This window comes from Epinephelus lanceolatus, chromosome 21 (assembly GCF_041903045.1).
Source record: "Epinephelus lanceolatus isolate andai-2023 chromosome 21, ASM4190304v1, whole genome shotgun sequence".
NCBI lineage: Eukaryota > Metazoa > Chordata > Actinopteri > Perciformes > Serranidae > Epinephelus > Epinephelus lanceolatus.
In genome coordinates this window covers 35,637,033-35,655,898 of record NC_135754.1, presented here as the reverse complement: position 1 = coordinate 35,655,898, position 18,866 = coordinate 35,637,033, and the positions used below count along the sequence as shown (strand labels likewise).

General features: G+C 40.8%; 2 protein-coding genes across 9 annotated transcripts in view; one reads left to right on the top strand and one right to left on the bottom strand.

Moving 5' to 3' along the window:
• ccser2b (coiled-coil serine-rich protein 2b) overlaps positions 1–6,874 on the bottom strand; it is an 86,379-nt gene extending 79,505 nt beyond the window's left edge. For 3 of the 8 annotated variants that reach the window (XM_078163641.1, XM_078163642.1, XM_033610729.2), the window contains exon 1: positions 6,412–6,864. The gene's annotated coding sequence lies outside the window, so the exon portion shown is untranslated. Of the gene's footprint in view, positions 1–6,411 lie in introns of all 8 variants that reach the window. The other 5 variants (XM_033610726.2, XM_033610730.2, XM_033610728.2 and 2 more) reach the window with 3 other exon arrangements.
• Positions 6,875–12,193: 5,319 nt separating this feature from the next.
• Positions 12,194–14,780, top strand: LOC117247637 (D(5)-like dopamine receptor). Its single transcript, XM_033612227.2, has one exon. It carries the CDS (start codon positions 12,262–12,264, stop codon positions 13,636–13,638), a length of 1,377 nt encoding a protein of 458 aa, XP_033468118.1. The 5' UTR covers positions 12,194–12,261; the 3' UTR covers positions 13,639–14,780.
• The last annotated feature ends 4,086 nt before the right edge of the window (positions 14,781–18,866 follow it).

The following is an 18,866-nucleotide window of genomic DNA, read 5'->3' as shown; positions in this document are numbered from 1 at the left end:
AAGGCAGTCAGCACTGGCATATTTCAAAATGTTTGGTCTAACCCAGTGCACTGTGGCTGATTTACTCAATCTAGATATAATAACGTGCAGATTTATTTTCCTATGACTAATCGATTAGTTGAAGATTATACGACTTTAGTCGCCCAAGATTTTCATTGGTTTTTTGGTCTCCATTATTTTTTCTTTTATCTATTTTTATTTTCATATTTATTTTTTATTTTTATATGATTTTGCAGCTTTCCAGTAGTGTTCAAATTCTGGTCGTATGTATGTATGAATAGCCTGGAAATCCAGACTCAAATCTAGAAAGATTTTGAGTCTGGCCTCATCGACACACCCTTCCTACCCAAGGGGCGGCACTAACTGAGGCATTTCAAATCCCGCTGCACGCAATTGGATAGCACGATGGCCAATCAGAGCAAAAAACAAGGTGAGGTATTCATTGCACTAAGCCCCATTTGTTTGCCGACCAGTGGGGCTAACTGATATGTTATGCTTTTGCTGTATCCCGTCGGCAAAACGGCAAAAATGTCCTTCCTGAAAACGAAGGCTTCTAGGGCAGTCGTCTGTTCCTCTCTCGAGGAAAAAGATAAGTGTAGTTGGCTTAGTGTTTATTCCAAAGCTAAATTGAATGGACGCGGTCCTTCAGCAGCTGCCATCTTGGCTGTTTACTTATCGAGTCCTACAGCGCAGCGCTGTCATCATCATGTTGTTTTTGCCTCAAAATGCTGTTTTCGCAAGCCTCCACAAACGGCTCTGACACCACGTTAGGACGGTTTCCTCAGTCACACAATAACAAAATGCACAATCGAGGCAGCAGTAGACCGACAACTCCCATGTGCTGAGAGGTAAAATTACTGCATCTGTTAATGGAGTCTGGTGGCTTTGAAGAGAGGACAGACAATGGCTTCAGTTCCCCTTCGGAAAGTAAAGTAGCGCAAAGTAAAGCAGTGACCTAACCTAAATATAGTCTATACTTTAAATGGTGCTGATACTTTTACGTAAAGGCTAAAATACGTTGTCCTGCTGTCGACAGCCACATGACCTTTACAGTAATTTTACTTCCCAGAACAGAAGGAGTTTGTATCAACACTGCTGCTGATCGGTTAGTTTGTTGGTGTTATTGTGCTTTAGGCTGTAACCTGTCATGTGTTGAGAGTTTCCATGTGAAAAACACAGAAATACTTTGAATACATGTGTTTCACATGTGGTCTAAAACTGTTTTAGAGACACTGACAGATGCACTGATAATACCAATAATTAATAGTCTTTAAGTTAATTCTCTATAGTCAGTGAAAGATGTAAGTTCAGAGACAGACTGTTGGCTTGTTGTCTGGGGAGAGAGAGCCTGGAGACATCTGTGAAGACAGTACATTTAAATCTGACTACAGAGTTAGTTTGGAACTTTTTGAGTAAATTATTCACCAGATGGGATGTTTTTGTTCTACGAGAACAGACTGGAAGTATTTATTTTTGATAAGCTAGACCCAAACTCATCGCTGGAGCGTCCCTCTGCTTCCTCATCATGTGGATTAATTAACATTCAAAGAAGAGTTAGAGTAAAAGATGATTTCATTTCAACAGTATCTTAGAGAAAAGACGAGATGAACAGGCTGTGATGTTTTACTGTACTTTAAATTAATTTGTTGCATGGTGTTGTTAGTTTCAGTCGTTCTTGGTTCTCTGATGAAGACCAGATTCTTCATCTCAGCAGGAATTCAAACAGGCGGAGCAGAAATGATCCGTCAGAGGAGGAACAGAGTAATAAAGTCCAGCAGAGTGGAAACATCAGAGAGAGACAGATGGAGAGACGGACTGAACCCCCACCAGACTGTAATGGACACACACACACACACACACACACACACATAGACACAGATCGGTCACAGTGTCAGCAGGCTCCTCTGGACTGACACCAGATGAGCAGCAGCTTCTGTTCTGCTGCTGTCAGAGAACGCTGCAGGTGGAACCAAATACGACAGAACCAGCAGGCCTGAAGGACGACGAACCAGCCACAGAACCAAAGAGTGGAAAACACCAAGCAACCACAGAACCAGCAGTACCAAACACTTCAGGACAGAACCTGCAATACAAGGTCACCAGAGGAGACAAGCTAAGAACACAAGATCCAAAGGAACCAATAAACTACAAGACACAACTGTAGAACAAAAGATCTAAACGGTGGATCTCTCAGACTTCATGCAAACTATGAAACCATTTTCCAAGACTGTTATCATACCGTAAAAATCTCTAGTCAGGATTCATTTCATGAACCTAAATATACAAGGATATTATTATCTACCGGCTGACCTCTGTGCCGCCCTGCAGCCTTTACCAGGGCACGCCGCTGCACTGATTTTAAGAGAGAGCTGGGATGAGAACAGGTGAGCGGGCAGACAGGTGTCGGATCTGTGCAGAGCACAGGACAAAAACACCGACACATATCAGACAGGATCTAAAACACTAGTTTCACCCCCAGTGAATTCTGTGAAGTCATGCAACACCACTGTTTCAACACATATTCCTGTTGGCAATGTAGCATCAGGGGAAATAACAGGGTGCATCCCTGCGACGCATCAGTGGTGAGTTTACTGCATCATTTCAGATTTTCATATGTCAGGGATGCAGGACATGTAACTACCAACATCACTGGAAGAACTACAAGACACAACATGCTGAACAAAACATATAGAGGACGGCATAAACAGGGTGAAACAGCCGGAGGGGAGAACCTACAGGACAACATTTTTGAAGGACAGGAGAGAGCACAAGATCTACAGCCCGGCACACAGTCAGAGAGGTTCAAGGGTGGCCGTTCAGTCTGTGATCAAAGACAGCCTGGGATAAATTCTGATGGTGTGACTGCTGTTACCACCTACTTCTACTAACCATCCAATAGAAATGCAGCATGAAATGACACACTGATCAGCGCTAAACCCAAACAAACAGATAGACAGCAGCTCGCCATGGAGGCAAAACTAAAGCGCTAAAAGAAATGTGAGGAAAATCTTGTGAAGCCTTGTGATGTGTCCTCCAGCTCTGACCATGATCGCGTAAAGAAGGACGAAGCATGGAAGGAAATAGAGGCGGAGCTACAGCTGCCAGATGCGACACCTAGCTAACACACACACACACACACACACACACACACACACACACACACACCAGTACATAGTGACCACCGAACTTTATATTATTTTCAAACATTTTAAGAATATTTTTCTGACATTTTATCAACTTTTTTTTTTGTGTGGACATTTTTAAAAAATATATTTTTCGGGTATCTTTTCAACATTTTTTTCTGACTTTTTTGATATTTTTTAGACATTTAAATAATGCTTTTCAGACATTTTGTCAACTTTTTTTTTTTTAATTTTTTAAATTTTTTTGAGGACATTTTTTTAAAAAAAAATATTTTTCGGTTATTTTTTCAACATTTTTTTTCTGACTTTTTCTGATGTTTTTTTTGACATTTAAATAATGCTTTTCAGACATTTTGTCAACTTTTTTTATTTAATTTTTAATTTTGTTTGGGTCATTTTTAAAAAATATATTTTTCGCTTATTTTTTCAACATTTTTTTCTGACTTTTTTTAATATTTTTTAGACATTTAAATAATGCTTTTCAGACATTTTGTCAACCTTTTTTATTTAATTTTTAATTTTTTTGGGTCATTTTTAAAAAATATATTTTTCGCTTATTTTTTCAACATTTTTTCCTGACTTTTTTGATATTTTTTAGACATTTAAATAATGCTTTTCAGACATTTTGTCAACTTTTTTTATTTAATTTTTAATTTTGTTTGGGTCATTTTTAAAAAATATATTTTTCGCTTATTTTTTCAACATTTTTTCCTGACTTTTTTTGATATTTTTAGACATTTAAATAATGCTTTTCAGACATTTTGTCAACCTTTTTTATTTAATTTTTAATTTTTTTGGGTAATTTTTAAAAAATATATTTTTTGGTTATTTTTTCAACATTTATTCCTGACTTTTTTGATATTTTTAGACATTTAAATAATGCTTTTCAGACATTTTGTCAACTTTTTTTTTAATTATTTTGGGGACATTTTTTAAAAAATATATTTTTTTGGTTATTTTGTCAACATTTTTTCAATACTTTTTGGACATTTTCTTAATTTTAGTATTGATAATAATAATTCTATCAATTTTAATAATGTGAGCCTCTACGTTGTGCTGCTCAGTTGGAGAAGTAATAACCTGTGCAGCATCGTTGCTCACTCAGTACAGTATGTGAAGCTGTTGCATCGTACGTTGTAGCCTGTGATTCAGTAGGCACTGTCATCGTACAGTCTGCAGACATCAAACTTGATGTCGTACCCAAGTTATTAGATCCATGTTGCACAGTGTAGCTGCACTATTGATCAAATCTCACAGTCTGCAGCAGGCAGCAGAGACCACAGAAAACAACAGATCTGAAAGACAGAACCTTCAGAACAAAACAACTTGACAACAGATAAAACACCTGAAGAACAGAACCTGTAGGACATTTCTATAAACTGATATCTGAATATGGATGCAGCATCAAATGAACATAAATATTAATGATGGTACAGCTGATAGCTGACAGGTTCTGGCAGATCAAACTATAAACAGTGGCCGGCACATTGAAGAGGAACCCCACAATAATTGGCCGTTGACCCCAGAAGCAAAATCACCGTCAGATGTCTGGAGCCAACGGGCGCTCAGGTGGTGCAGGGATGAACTAACGTACAGGACTTGCAGTGATCACTGGTGAGAAACCACACTGGGAGCTTTAGAGAGAAGCCAGATGGAACTAAAGAATGGAAATAACCAGGTTAAAGATGTGAGAAATGTGGAATGTGGAGACACTGAAACAGTCATTAGCCTTGGGAACATTCCTCACACGTCTAAAACACTGAGTCTGGAAACTCTTCAACATATTTTGTTTCAGTTCCTGTTTCTCAAACTGAATCTTGTTTTTCTGTTTGTTTTATATGTCTGTAAATTAAGTTCTGTAAGTTCTGGACTTTTGGTCGGACCAAACGAGACATTTGAAGACTTTACGTTATGGGAACTTGTGATGGACTTTTTATGGATGAATCTAATTATTCTAGAGTATTATGGATGAAAATATACGTTAGCTGCAGCCCGACAATCAGCGTATCTGCAGTAACATCACACAGAATAACATCTTGTAAAGCAGTCTTATGATCTAATTGAAATAAACAATGTTTTTGAAATGAAACTAGCTCTGTTTTATTGTGTAAACAAAGCATTACGGGATATTACTATGTTGTATTTTCCTATTATGTCATTCAGAGCTGCAAATAACGAATGTATTCATTATCAATTAGAAGATTAATTGTTCTGTGTAAAGTTTAGAAATTGGTCAAAAATGTCCAACACACACACACACACACACATGTATATATATATATATATATATATATATTTAGAATTATTTTATTTTACTTTTGTATCATATGCTGGAGGAATTTTTTGGGGGAGGTTGGCGCAAAGAAGGCGCAAAGTAGAATTTGTGATCTAAGTGTAGATGGAGGTTAGAATATCGTAATCATTATTATTATCATTATTATTATTATTATTATCTAGGTTTTTTGTCTCTGTCCTTTTAATTAGTTGTGACTGAACTCTGTTTAAAAGGTGCTATGTTCCTATTTTGGGTCCTATCCTGAGTATATGGATGTACGTATCCTTTATTTGATATATTTATTTATTTATTTCACTCGATTCCATGTCGTTATGTGAATGGAAAGCAATGTAAATGGTGTTTATGGGACTGCCAAACTGAACAGATGAGCAACTTATAAATTGTTTTTATAAACAATAAAGGAATGAGAAAAACAACTGCTTTTTCAGTCCAACAGACACATTTTGCTGCGATAAAAATGAAGATAAGCGGAGTATAAACATATTCAAAACAGATGTCGACAAAGTTTTCCTCTGGGGACATGATCTGTAGTTGAAAAAATATAATAAATCGTAATAAAAGTCACTGCGATACTTCACATATCGCAGAACAATCGCAATATTTGATGGTGTATTGTGATAATATCATACCATGAGGCCTCTGGAGATTCCCAACCCGCTTCTACATATTATGTGACGTATGGAATATGATTTAAGAGATTCATAAAACACTTTAAAGTCATAATCTGTGATTATGATGTGTCATATATCATCATATATCATCAGCAGCTCTCTGTCATAATGTGTTGTGCTGTTATACTAAACGTCATTAACTACACCATCAGTGTTCCTCTGCGCGCTGTCAGCTGGCTGTCAGGAGCTGTATATGCCTCTATATATTATATAATATGCCGTATGTGTGTATATTTAACATTAATGTGTCACAGCATCATTCACAGGAGGATTTCATGTGCTGTGAGAGGCTGAAACTCACCTGCCGGGTAGTCGGAGCATCAGACGTCAAAATGCGGAAATGTACAAGTTGAGGTGTTTGAATGAAACCAGCTGTGTGTTAGTCAGGACGAGTGCGAGTTAAATCCACCCGTGGAGAGTCTGAGGAGCCACGACACGCGATAACAGTCCCGACAAATACTGATAATAAGGATAAAATCCAGTGGGAGATGGAGAAGGACAAAGCCTCAGTGTTGCTGCGGTGTATCGCTGCTGCTCTCCGGCCTGTTAACGGCTCCAACACTACGGGGTCTCCGGCACTAATGTCCCACCTGCAGGGGTTCACTCACTGTCTCTACTGCAGGTAAACATGTAAATAAGAGCTGTTTGTTTCCGCCGGTCTGCCCGGGGTGGACCTGTGCAGAGGTCGAGCTGCTGTGGACTGACTGCTGCCGCTGCACGAGCTGCTGAATCATCCACACACACACCAACACACACGTGCACGCGGACAGCGCTTGCCCGAGAAACAGCTGACACTGACGTCATCTGCCCACTGTAAACATAACCCTTTCCTCACCAGACATTATTTAACACCAACTTCATGTGGAATAAAGAAGTTTAGGTTATTTACCACGGTTTATTTATTTTAAATTGATATCTAAATAATAATAATAATAAAAATAAAATAGGTATAATAATAATAAATAGTAATTAATAATAATAATAAAAATGATAATAAAAATAAAATAGGTATAATAATAATGATAATAATAATAATAGTAATAATAATAATAAAAATAGTAATAATAATAATAATAATAATAGTAATAATAATAATAAAAATAGCAATAATAATAATGATAATAATAACAATAATAATAATAAAAATAGTAATAATAATAATGATGATAATAATAGTAATAATAATAATAATAATAATAGTAATAATATTATTATTAGTGTAACATATGATATTGTATAATAATCTGATATTATATTATAATATAATATAATATAATATAACATAATATAATATAACATAATATATTATATTATAATATATATTCATAATATAGATAGATAAATAAATAAATAAGTTATAAAATAGAAAAATATGCCAGCTAGAAAAACAGATTAATAAAAATGAATAAATAGATAAATACAAAATTAAAAAAAGACATACAGTTCAATTAAAAGCCAGGCTAAAAAGGTCGGTCTTGAGTTTGCTTTAAAAAAATCAACACTGTGCAGCCCTCAGGTCTTCAGACAGCTGCTCCACAGACGTAGACCATAGTTATGAAACGATGCCTCACTGTGTTTTTTTTTGTTCTGATTAAAAGGCCACTTCCAGGAGACCTGAGGGTTCATATGATAAAAGCAAATCTGATAAACATGTAGGATTAAGATCATTAAAAGCTTCAAAAACCAATAAAAAGGATCTTAAAATCAATTCTGACCTTATGTTAACAACTAAAGTGGTCAAATAAATGTTGTGGAGTAAATGTAGAAAGTGGCAGGAGTAGAAAAGACCAAGGTCAACTGCAAATACTTTCATACAGTACTTGAATAAATATACTTGGTTAATTTCCACCATGATCATATAATGAGTTCTTAAATTCCCTCTTCAGCCAGAATATTGTGCAGCAATCTTTCATCCATGTTCTCTTCTGCTCCCAAAGATAAATACAGCATAATCACCATTACCTGGTGAAGGCTGTTCCTTTCTGAGTCACAAAGAAAACCAGTAAATGTATTAAAAACACAGAGAGGCTCAGTTACTGCGCCACCTGGTGTTTACTCTGTGAACAACCGCTGGGAAAACATTTACCGGAAATAGTCTTGGATGTCATCAAGGAAATGTCATTAATCATTAATTAAAAAGGTGAAACAGGATTCTGGAATCCTCATCATAAAGTCACCATCAGTGCAGGTCACCTTATGTGTGTCTCAAAGGTGTGTTTTCAGACGGGGTTTAAGGAGGACAGGGAGTCAATATTGTGAATGTCATGATGGAGAGAGTTCCAGAGGCGGGGGCAGAACAGCTGAAGGATCTAGAGCCCATGGTAGTCAGGAGAGCAGATGGTGATGTGAGCTGGACTGCAGAGGAGGATCTGAGGGTACAGGAGGGTTTGTAGATATGAAGGAGTTCAGACAGGTAGGAAGGGGCGGGGTTATGAAGGGCCTTAAAGGTGAAAAGCAGAATATTTAACAGGAAGCCAGTGAAGTTGCTGGAGAACAGGACTGGTATGATCTATGGAGGGGGGTTCTGGTTATGAGAGTTTATGAGGACACTTAAGAGGAAGACCAAAGAGGACAGAGCTGCAATAATCAATACAGGATGTAACCATAGAGTGAACAAGGTTAGCGGCGCTCTGAGGTGTAAGTGACGGGCGAAGACGGTTAATATTACAGATGAAAGTCTGCAGACAGAGTAACATTATTGCTGTGGGCCTGAAAGGACAATGTACTGTCCAGGATGACACCCATGACGTTTCTCAATCTGCGTTCTTGCCTGTACTTGTGTTCTTGCGGACTTGTCAAACGTCATCAGTCGCAGCCCAAGTACTGTTCCAATTCAAAGTCTGCATCCAGCCAAGTACAGTCCAAATGCCCGGATGTGAACTTGCTCTACCCGTTCCATCTGGGATGCATCGGGAGGGGACAGCCAGGTATCCCAGAATGAATTTCTCACAGACGAGCAGCAATGGCAGCGGTCCTTGGGAGTTCGTACTCCTGAGTCGAACTTGCCATGTCTGAACTCCCGAATGCGCAAGTCCGAACTTGGCGTACTTGGTATTGAGAAATGCCACCAGACTCTTATCCTGATGGAAGGACAGACTTTGGAGAAACTATGCGGTGTGGCCAGTGGAGTTTTATCACTGTTGAGTTTGAGAAAGTTGCATTAAAGCAAAGATTTAATATCCAATAAGCAGCCAGAAAGTTGTAAAGGCAGTTACAATAGGCTCCAGTGCACGCTATTATGACGGGCCCTGGTGCACGCTTGTTACTATTTATGCACCTCAACTACCTCCCGTGTAATCTTATCATCTTGTCACATTATCAACTGGAGACTTGACACTGTTTAACACCGACATACATATTATCCAGAAATAATCATCCCATATCCTCCTGAGACCTAAACTTTTGTTTGGTATGCATCTCCAATTTCTCCGAGCTATCTGGGATCAGTAGGACCTGATAAATATAAAAAACTAAACATTGTCAATGAAAATAAAGTCCCATGCTGTGTCTCAAATCGCATATTTCTTTACTTACACTCAATATTTTGAGTGCATAAGTGCGTTCACACTGAGAAGTATGGAAAATGTAGTGCACTATGAGTACCTGGATGGTGCACTCAAAACGGTCAAGAAGTTGAGTGTGGAACTATGGACACTTCTCGCCCTCAATGGTCGCCATCTTGGCTACGTAGCGGAAGGGGAGGGACCACTTTTCGAATGTCGCTGCATTGTACGAATACATGTGTTTTTTGCACTAAGCACCACTATACTGTTGTCAGGTATAAGCCAGCAGAATGTTTATTGGGTTAATTTAGCAGTCTGTAATGATTTGGTACAGCGCACGATAACGCGAATGCTAATGCTAGTTTGCTAACTAGCTAATTTGTGGTCGTCATTTCCAGTGAGTGCTTGTTGGTTTGAGACAACACTACCCTGTCGAAATTTGCGCACTACACCAATGAGTACATAGTGCACATGGTATACTACATGGAAGTGTGCTAACGGAAGTATGTGATCTGAGACACAGCACCAGTGTCCTCAAATTAGTACTTTCTAATTAACAGTGTCTTACTGTCGCTAAAATTAGTAACATTTGTTTCCATGTCAAACTACAAACGTTATCAATCATAAATAAACAAGTTTCAACCACATAATCTGATCAGGTTTTTGACCGTGTCCACTTTTGTGTCGGGATCGGCTGCAGACTGTTTTTACGTGGATTAGTGTATTGTGCTCTTACTACCACTAGATGGCACAAAGAAGTGTCCACGAACAAGGACAACAGGTCTGAGTTATGTAGAATGAAGTATAAGGTGCAGTAAACCCAGTTAGTGGCATCTAGTGGTGAGGACTGTAGATTACAACCAGCTGAAGCTTCTCCTGGTTAGAATTCCGTCAGTGTTTATATTTCAAAAGGTTTTACACCAAGAGCCGAAGTCTCCGCAGAGGTCTCTTCCTCTCTGAAACAAATGGACCCTGTGAATTAAACCAGTAAAACCACTGGCTAAAGTAGGATGCCTGGATGCTGTTTGACTCGTCAGAGACAGGCTGCTAGCCCAGCGCCTGCTAATGTTTGCTAACCTTTAAATTTACAGCGGGTAACTAGCCCATATGAAATATTATTTTGAGATATTTAACGTTACATTGAAACCTGTCATAGAAATAATATGTCTGACTTATTCATTAAGGCCTGCATTGATCTATTAGCTCAACGCTAACACGTAATGGGAATTGCCATTAGCGCGCTGACGGAAATTAGTATCGTGATTGCAATGATACATTTTTGTTCACATGCAAAATAAAAAATGACGTGCTCATACTTGCAGGGATATGACCTGTTGAACAAATAGCTGCTGACCTCACATTACCAGTCAATATTGTAGTTAATGCTGCATTCATGTGCTCCTTGGACTGTCGGATTTTTCAAGTTGAGAAGTCATTCTTCACATATTGTGACTTTATTCAATTTTTTTTAATAAATGTGACAAAAATTTAATTTCCACAAGAGCCGTTTACAGTCGTTTACTGTGATGGAAAAGATATATGGTCGTGGACATGTAACTGTTATCTTAATGAAAATGATCTATCAATTCATTTCAAATATGTATCAGACCAAGACCAAGATGGACCAGAGTTGAAGAATGACACGTACATGTTTAATTAAGATCTGAGCAGGACCTGAAAATGCAAACTCAGCCTCTGTGGACTGTGCAGCTGTTGGTGTGTTTTGAGTCTTTGTCCACTAGAGGGCAGGATTCACCTTCCTTCACTCTCCTGCCGCTCTGAAGACTTCACAACTTCCTGATTGTGTTTTGTGGACTTGAAAGGATTCTCTCAGGAGCAATAATGTATGGAAAATGTTTTCTGTTTTTTTTGGTTTTTTTTTTTGTTTTTTACTCCTTTAAAGCATGCTTGTACCTGACAACACACATTTCTAATTCTCTGAGAAAATGCCCCCAAATTCAGTTTAAACACAAACTTAGTCTGCGTTTAGGGATGAACTGTCAAATCAGTGACCTCTTTAAATTCGGCTAATTTAGCCTTTTGCACTTCCGTCTTCCTCCCCACGTGTTTTAATTTAGTACTTGCTGTATTATTCATGCTGGAAGACTCATAACTCAGATTCACCTCAAAGACATATTCTATTTTAAGCTCAGAGAGAAAATGTGTCCCTCGTTTATTTTCACATATTGTTTCTGTAGCTGCTGGTTACTTTCTGACATTAGAATTAAAAAGTGTTTTGTCATATTTGGTTTCCTTCAAGTGTTTGGATGCAAAGCTGTGGAGATCTGATGAGAAGCAATGAAAAACCACATCAGGCGACTGGAATCAATACGTTGTATATGTCTTAACGTGGGACTGAATATGTTACAGACTGGAGAGGGTAAATATACTTAAGGCGCAGAGGGTCGCCTTCTGCAGCCTCAGTCACTGCGCGCGGGCAGCAGCGCACAAACTGAGTCTCCTGCAGGAGGGTCTCACTGCTCAATCTGTTTTTAAGCAACAACGGGAGGATTATTCTTTTTGTCTGAGTGTTGGAAACACAGAGTTTGGAGTTGAGACGCGCTGCAGGTGATGGTGGACAGAGGGTGTGAGCGGCAGTTTCATGAGGAGAGGTTGACATGGCACCGAGGGCCTGAGTCTGGATATCCATGGAGAGTTTTTTTAATGAGAGCCAAAATCACCCGGACCAGCATCAGGTGGTCACAGCGGGAGCGGACAGCCCCGGGCCGGGTGGAGGTCTCAGTCTCCGCGCGCTGACCGGCTGCGTCCTGTGCGTCCTGATCGTCTCCACCCTGCTGGGGAACACTCTGGTGTGCGCCGCGGTCATCAAATTCCGCCACCTGCGCTCCAAAGTCACCAACTCGTTCGTCATCTCTCTGGCGGTGTCCGACCTGTTCGTGGCCGTGCTGGTGATGCCCTGGAGGGCGGTGTCCGAGGTCGCCGGCATCTGGCTCTTCGGCCGCTTCTGCGACACCTGGGTCGCCTTCGACATCATGTGTTCCACCGCGTCCATCCTCAACCTGTGCATCATCAGCATGGACCGCTACTGGGCCATTTCCAGCCCCTTCAAGTACGAGCGCAAAATGACGCGCAGGTTCGCCTTCCTGATGATCGGTGTCGCCTGGACTCTCTCCATCCTCATCTCCTTCATCCCTGTGCAGCTCAACTGGCACCGCGCGGACGCGGACAACTCGACCGCGGAAAACCCGGACGACTGCAACGCCAGCCTGAACCGGACCTACGCCATCTCCTCGTCCCTCATAAGCTTCTACATTCCCGTGGTGATCATGGTGGGGACGTACACGCGCATTTTCCGCATCGCGCAAACCCAAATCAGACGCATCTCGTCTTTGGAGAGGGCGGCAGGGCCCCGTGCGCAAAACCACCGCCACCGCGCGTCAGCGCACGACGAAAGCTCCCTGAAAACATCTTTTAAGAGAGAAACGAAAGTTTTAAAGACTCTCTCCATCATCATGGGAGTGTTTGTGTTCTGCTGGCTGCCGTTTTTCGTCTTGAACTGCGTGGTGCCTTTTTGCGAGCTGGATAAAGTCAGAGAGCCGCCGTGCGTCAGCGACACCACCTTCAGCATCTTCGTGTGGTTCGGCTGGGCCAACTCGTCCCTGAACCCGGTCATTTACGCCTTCAACGCCGACTTCAGGAAGGCTTTCTCCACCATCCTGGGCTGTAATAAATACTGCTCCACCTCCACGGTGGAGGCGGTGGACTTCAGCAACGAGCTGGTGTCTTACCACCACGACACCACCATGCAGAAGGAAACCTGCGCCATGCCGGGCCCCGGGGCGCAGAGACTCGTGCCGCCGCCGCAGCACACAGGTGGAGACCTGGAGCAGAACTTTGACAAAGTTTCTGTCATTTCAGATGATTCACGGAACCACAGCAACTTACTGCTGCCCGCCATGCTGCAGTATGAGTGCGAGGCGGAGATCTCTTTAGACATGATGCCCTTCAGCTCCTCCGGACCCGCAGACTGTTACGTTATTCCGGGTCAAATCCAGGAGCTGTGAGCTGGGAGACAGTAAATACTCAACATGTCTGACACGATACAGAGGCCCTGTTCAGTTTTGTTTCATCCTGGGCCTCTACACATACCAGGCAGCAGGGATCATGACCCTCTACCACTGTGCCAAATTTCAAATGGATTGACCAAGTCAGTGAGGAGAAAAACGTGGAACAGACACACACACACACAGAGAGAGAGAGAGAGAGTTTTCGTCATTATATGGTAAGATACATTGGCGAAACCCCGACAACCTGGTTTCACTCTGCAGTTGTTCAGTACTGGTGCTTGGGCAGTGATTCCTGCCCTTTCACATCGCCATCATGATTATTGTGTAACTGTAAGATTGTAAAGTCAAACCATGTTCTTTTTTTCCTAAACCCAACCATGCGTTTTTGTTGTTTAAGGAAAAAAAAGTCACTTTGCGGTGTTGTACCAACATAGTGCTTTTATTTTGAAAGAGACTGAATGCAAACTGTACATTTCCTGTGAAAACAGACACTGCGTCCCGGAACGTCAACAACCAACACACCCAGGGTACCTTGGACGTCATATGTGGACGTGGAAAGTCCATGACCAAACGTGGACATGTGACGAGGTCGCAGTGAGGATGAGTTGTCTCTGTAGTAACTCTGAAGAACTTCTGTTAAAGACACAGGTTACAAACAAATCATCGAATTTTAATGGAATTCTTTTGTGATATTTTAATTTATTTATTTTAATTCTGCATGTATTTCTGACAAAGTGATATATTAATACTAGAAAATCATTTTAATGATAGTCTTGATTTCATTCATGAACCATTTCACTCTAATTGTTTGTCAAATGCCACCCTGACTTCACTCTAATAAATTAGCTAAAGTGTGTAATAACACAGAGACCCGTCTGGCTGATTGTCAGCAGCAGTAAAGTCCAGTTGTTTGTTATAATGGATTCAGTGACATTTGATCCAGAGTGGTTTGACGTGAGTGCTCCATCCTGCAGCACTCACTGAACCTGCCTTTGATATGTTAAAATGATAATTAATACCAATTACTGCGTTAGCTTCAGTGTTTATTTGGCCCTTCAGGTAATTGCAGGCTGTGTCTGTCAGAGAGCTCAATCGCTGAGACTCAGTGAACCCAAATAAAACATGACGCTGATGAAACATTCAAGTGTTTGTGTCTATTCAGACAGTCTGTGTTGTGACGGTCAGACAGAGAGTGTGATCAATGCTTCTGTGTGGCAGTGTGGTTAAAGTGAAGGTTGTTGAATTATTTCAGATGGCCTTTGTCTTCTTCTTTACTGAGGTTTTATCTGCTGGTTCTGAGGAAATGCAGGTTGATCCAGCACTTTGGAGCAGACTGAAATATCTCAGCAGCTACTGGATGGATTGTTCTAACACTTTGTACAAACATTCACAGTCACCAGATGATAAATCCTGATAACTCTGATGATCTTTGCACTTTTCCTGCAGCACCACCAGCAGGTTGATTTTAATGTTTTTCAGTGAAATGTCTCAAAGGTGATGGGATGGACTGTCATATTCCCGGAGCTCAGTCTCACTCCCAGCTTGTTAAATACCGACACTTGGTCAATGGCCCTGAGTGTGTGATATTGACGCACCCAGGTCCCCCTTAGCGTCTGCATGAGACGTACCAGGCAGCATCATTCTTAGACACTCAGAGCAACTGATTTAATATAAAGAACGACAAAGTGTGAGTAGGGAGAAGGTCAGGGTTGTCAGATGGGTCAAACAAACACAGGACTTTGACCCAGAAGATCACTGTTCATCTCCTTTGTGATACCAAACGTAAGCGTTGAGTTATTTTAACTACAGCCACAAGACTTTACGATATACAGCAGGATTTTCCTAAAATCAATGTGTAAAGTATAAAGTAATCCCTCCCAGTCACCACTTGCTCTCAGTGTGTGGTGCTGCGTTAATCTGCAGAGACTCTGCCCTCTGCCTGATCTTATTTTTTTGCTCCTTATTTTGGTGTGTTTAGGACATAGCACCGAAAAACGAAAATGCAGTGAGGCAAAACCCAATCGCCCCCCCCCCCCCCCCCCCCCAAAAAAAGTTAGCGGAAAAACAGCAACGAGTCGCTAAAAACAACTGATTTTGTTCTTTTTTTTTAGTTGTTTGTGGTTTTCAGCTTGGCAGATGTCTTGCCTAATTTTCGGTCCATCACCGGACGACAAACGTACAATGCTAACATTTCTCTGGTGTATAATATCTAACAAATTAGCAGTCCATGAATGGCGTCGTCACATTACGTAGTCTACTTAACGTAATACACTGCCTGGCCAAAAAAAAAGTCACCACCAAAAAAAAAGGTCATACACTCTAATATTTCATTGGACCGCCTTTAGCTTTGATTACGGCACGCATTCGCTGTGGCATTGTTTCGATAAGCTTCTGCAATGTCACAAGATTTATTTCCATCCAGTGTTGCATTAATTTTTCACCAAGATCTTGCATTGATGATGGTAGAGTCTGACCGCTGCGCAAAGCCTTCTCCCGCACATCCCAAAGATTCTCAATGGGGTTAAGGTCTGGACTCTGTGGTGGCCAATCCATGTGTGAAAATGATGTCTCATGCTCCCTGAACCAGTCTTTCACAATTTGAGCCTGATGAATCCTGGCATTGTCATCTTGGAATATGCCCGTGCCATCAGGGAAGAAAAAATCCATTGATGGAATAACCTGGTCATTCAGTATATTCAGGTAGTCAGCTGACCTCCATTCTTTGAGCACATACTGTTGCTGAACCTGGACCTGACCAACTGCAGCAACCCCAGATCATAACACTGCCCCCACAGGCTTGTACAGTAGGCACTAGGCATGATGGGTGCATCACTTCATCTGCCTCTCTTCTTACCCTGATGCGCCCATCACTCTGGAACAGGGTAAATCTGGACTCATCAGACCACATGACCTTCTTCCATTGCTCCAGAGTCCAATCTTTATGCTCCCTAGCAAATTGAAGCCTTTTTTTCCGGTTAGCCTCACTGATTAGTGGTTTTCTTAAGGCTACACAGCTGTTCAGTCCCAATCCCTTGAGTTCCCATCGCATTGTGCGTGTGGAAATGCTCTTACTTTCACTATTAAACATAGCCCTGAGTTCTACTGTTGTTTTTCTTCGATTTGATCTCACCAAACGTTTAAGTGATCGCCGATCATGATCATTGAGGATTTTTTTTTCCGGCCACATTTCTTCCTCAAAGATGATGGGTCCCCACTATCCTTCCAGTTTTTAATAATGCGTTGGACAGTTCTTAACCCAATTTTAGTAGTTTCTGCAATCTCCTTAGATGTTTTCTCTGCTTGATGCATGCCAATGATTTGACCCTTCTCAAACAGACTAACATCTTTTCCACGACCACGGGATGTGTCTTTCGACATGGTTGTTTAGGAAATGAGAAGCAACTCATTGCACCAGTTGGGGTTAAATAACTTGTTGCCAGCTGAAAGATAATCGCCCATGCAGTAATTATCCAATAGGAGGCTCGTACCTATTTGCTTAGTTAAATCCAGGTGGCGACTTTTTTTTTGGCCAGGCAGTGTATTATGTAGGTTAGCTTCAGGAAAAGAAACACAGTGACAATGTACCTTAAAATAACTCAAAGTTCTCTTGGTTTCAAATCCTGCTGGTCAAAGTCCTGTGTTTGTTTGACCCGTCGACCACACCCTGCATCCATATGGTATCTTATTTGCTCATACTACGTGCTTGTACTGCTGTCAGCGCATCGGTCACATGATTGGAGCCTTCTTTATTTAAGTTATATTACTGGTTCAGGATTACATGGGTTCTATAGAAATTGTGATGTATTACTTTATGTACGAACAGCATGCAAACGGTAACTGACACTTCCTGAGCTCATACCTTATAATCTATTTATGTCAGTTACTTTTTTTTACCCAAAACATGCTCTTATTTCGTCAACTCATCTCAGTGGTTTAGATTCTTAAACCTAACAAGACGATTACTTTGAAAAGACACATACAACGAGCAGAAACTGTGCGCTTCCTGGGAACACTAAAGTTTATTTTAAAGATACTGTATACAGGTAATGAGTGGAAACTGACACGTCTAAAACTGATGCCAGAGGGTCACTTAGAGCGTCATAGATTGACACACAGGGCCACCGGCCAAGCATCGGTATTTGGAAGTCTCTTGTTTGATTGTCCAGGATGAGCTAATCCATTTTACTTTTGTGCTGGTTTTCAAAGCAACACTGGACTGGATCAGCCTGATCCAGATACAGAGTTTTCAAGACCACATCTGGATAATTAAAGCTTAAACAAATCAAGTGCAAAATGAAGTTTCATTACATTTTGTACGTGAAACCCACCTTGAATCCAGCCTTCTGCTTCTGAGCTATCCTAGTCCTACTGAAAAGTTTTGAACAACACATCCTGAAGGTTTGATTGGGATCAGAACCAGGTCCGGATTACATGATCTAGTCTGATTTCAGAATCCTTTTTTCTTTTGAACAACCTATTTTTAGGATTGATCCTTTCCAATAGCCAAAGTCCTATTGTGTTATTTCTGAACGCCTAGTGCCAGAGGATACTTTACAACTGTAACTTAAATCTGGCGTCATCATCAGGTCATTTTAATGTGTCCATTACTTTAGTTTATGAGTAAATACCTGCAGAAGTATAAACATCTCTACCTCAGCTTCACTTTGTGCTGTACAAAATAAGATGGTTAAACCTGCGACACATCAGCATGTTACCACTGTGAGCAGGTTTAGTGTCTCTGTGAAGGACTGAGTGTCTGATCTTTCAGACCGAGGATGAGGACATATTCACAGAGTCTTCTCCAGGCTGCTGTGTGACTTTGGCCCGGATGGAACAGGTGGAGAGCTGCGATTCTGTGTCCCTCCAGATGGAGAAGCCAGAGCTGATTATCATTCAGCTTCCTGCCAGAGACACAGAGAGGATGGATGAGGGAGAAAAGTTGAACACAAAGACAGAGAAATGATGTCTTTGCTTGAGGAATTAAGTTTCCACACTCAGAGCTGCTGTGTGATCCCACAGAGAGCTCTGCAATCTGACAGCATTTTGTCCAACTTCAGCTCAGTTTGATGGACAGTCCGTCCATCTGTCTGTCTGTCCTCCAGTTTAAACAGCTGAATTTGAGCACCAGGCTGTTTAGCTTTCCAAATATTCACATCTTACAGTCCTTTGTGATTTTGGCTTAAATCCTATAATCTATTTAATTACATTTTCCATAATAAACTGCT

What these genes read in the sequence shown, in the direction of transcription:
- LOC117247637 (XM_033612227.2), top strand. Translation starts at nt 12,262, where the DNA reads ATGGAGAGTTTTTTTAATGAGAGCCAAAATCACCCGGACCAGCATCAG.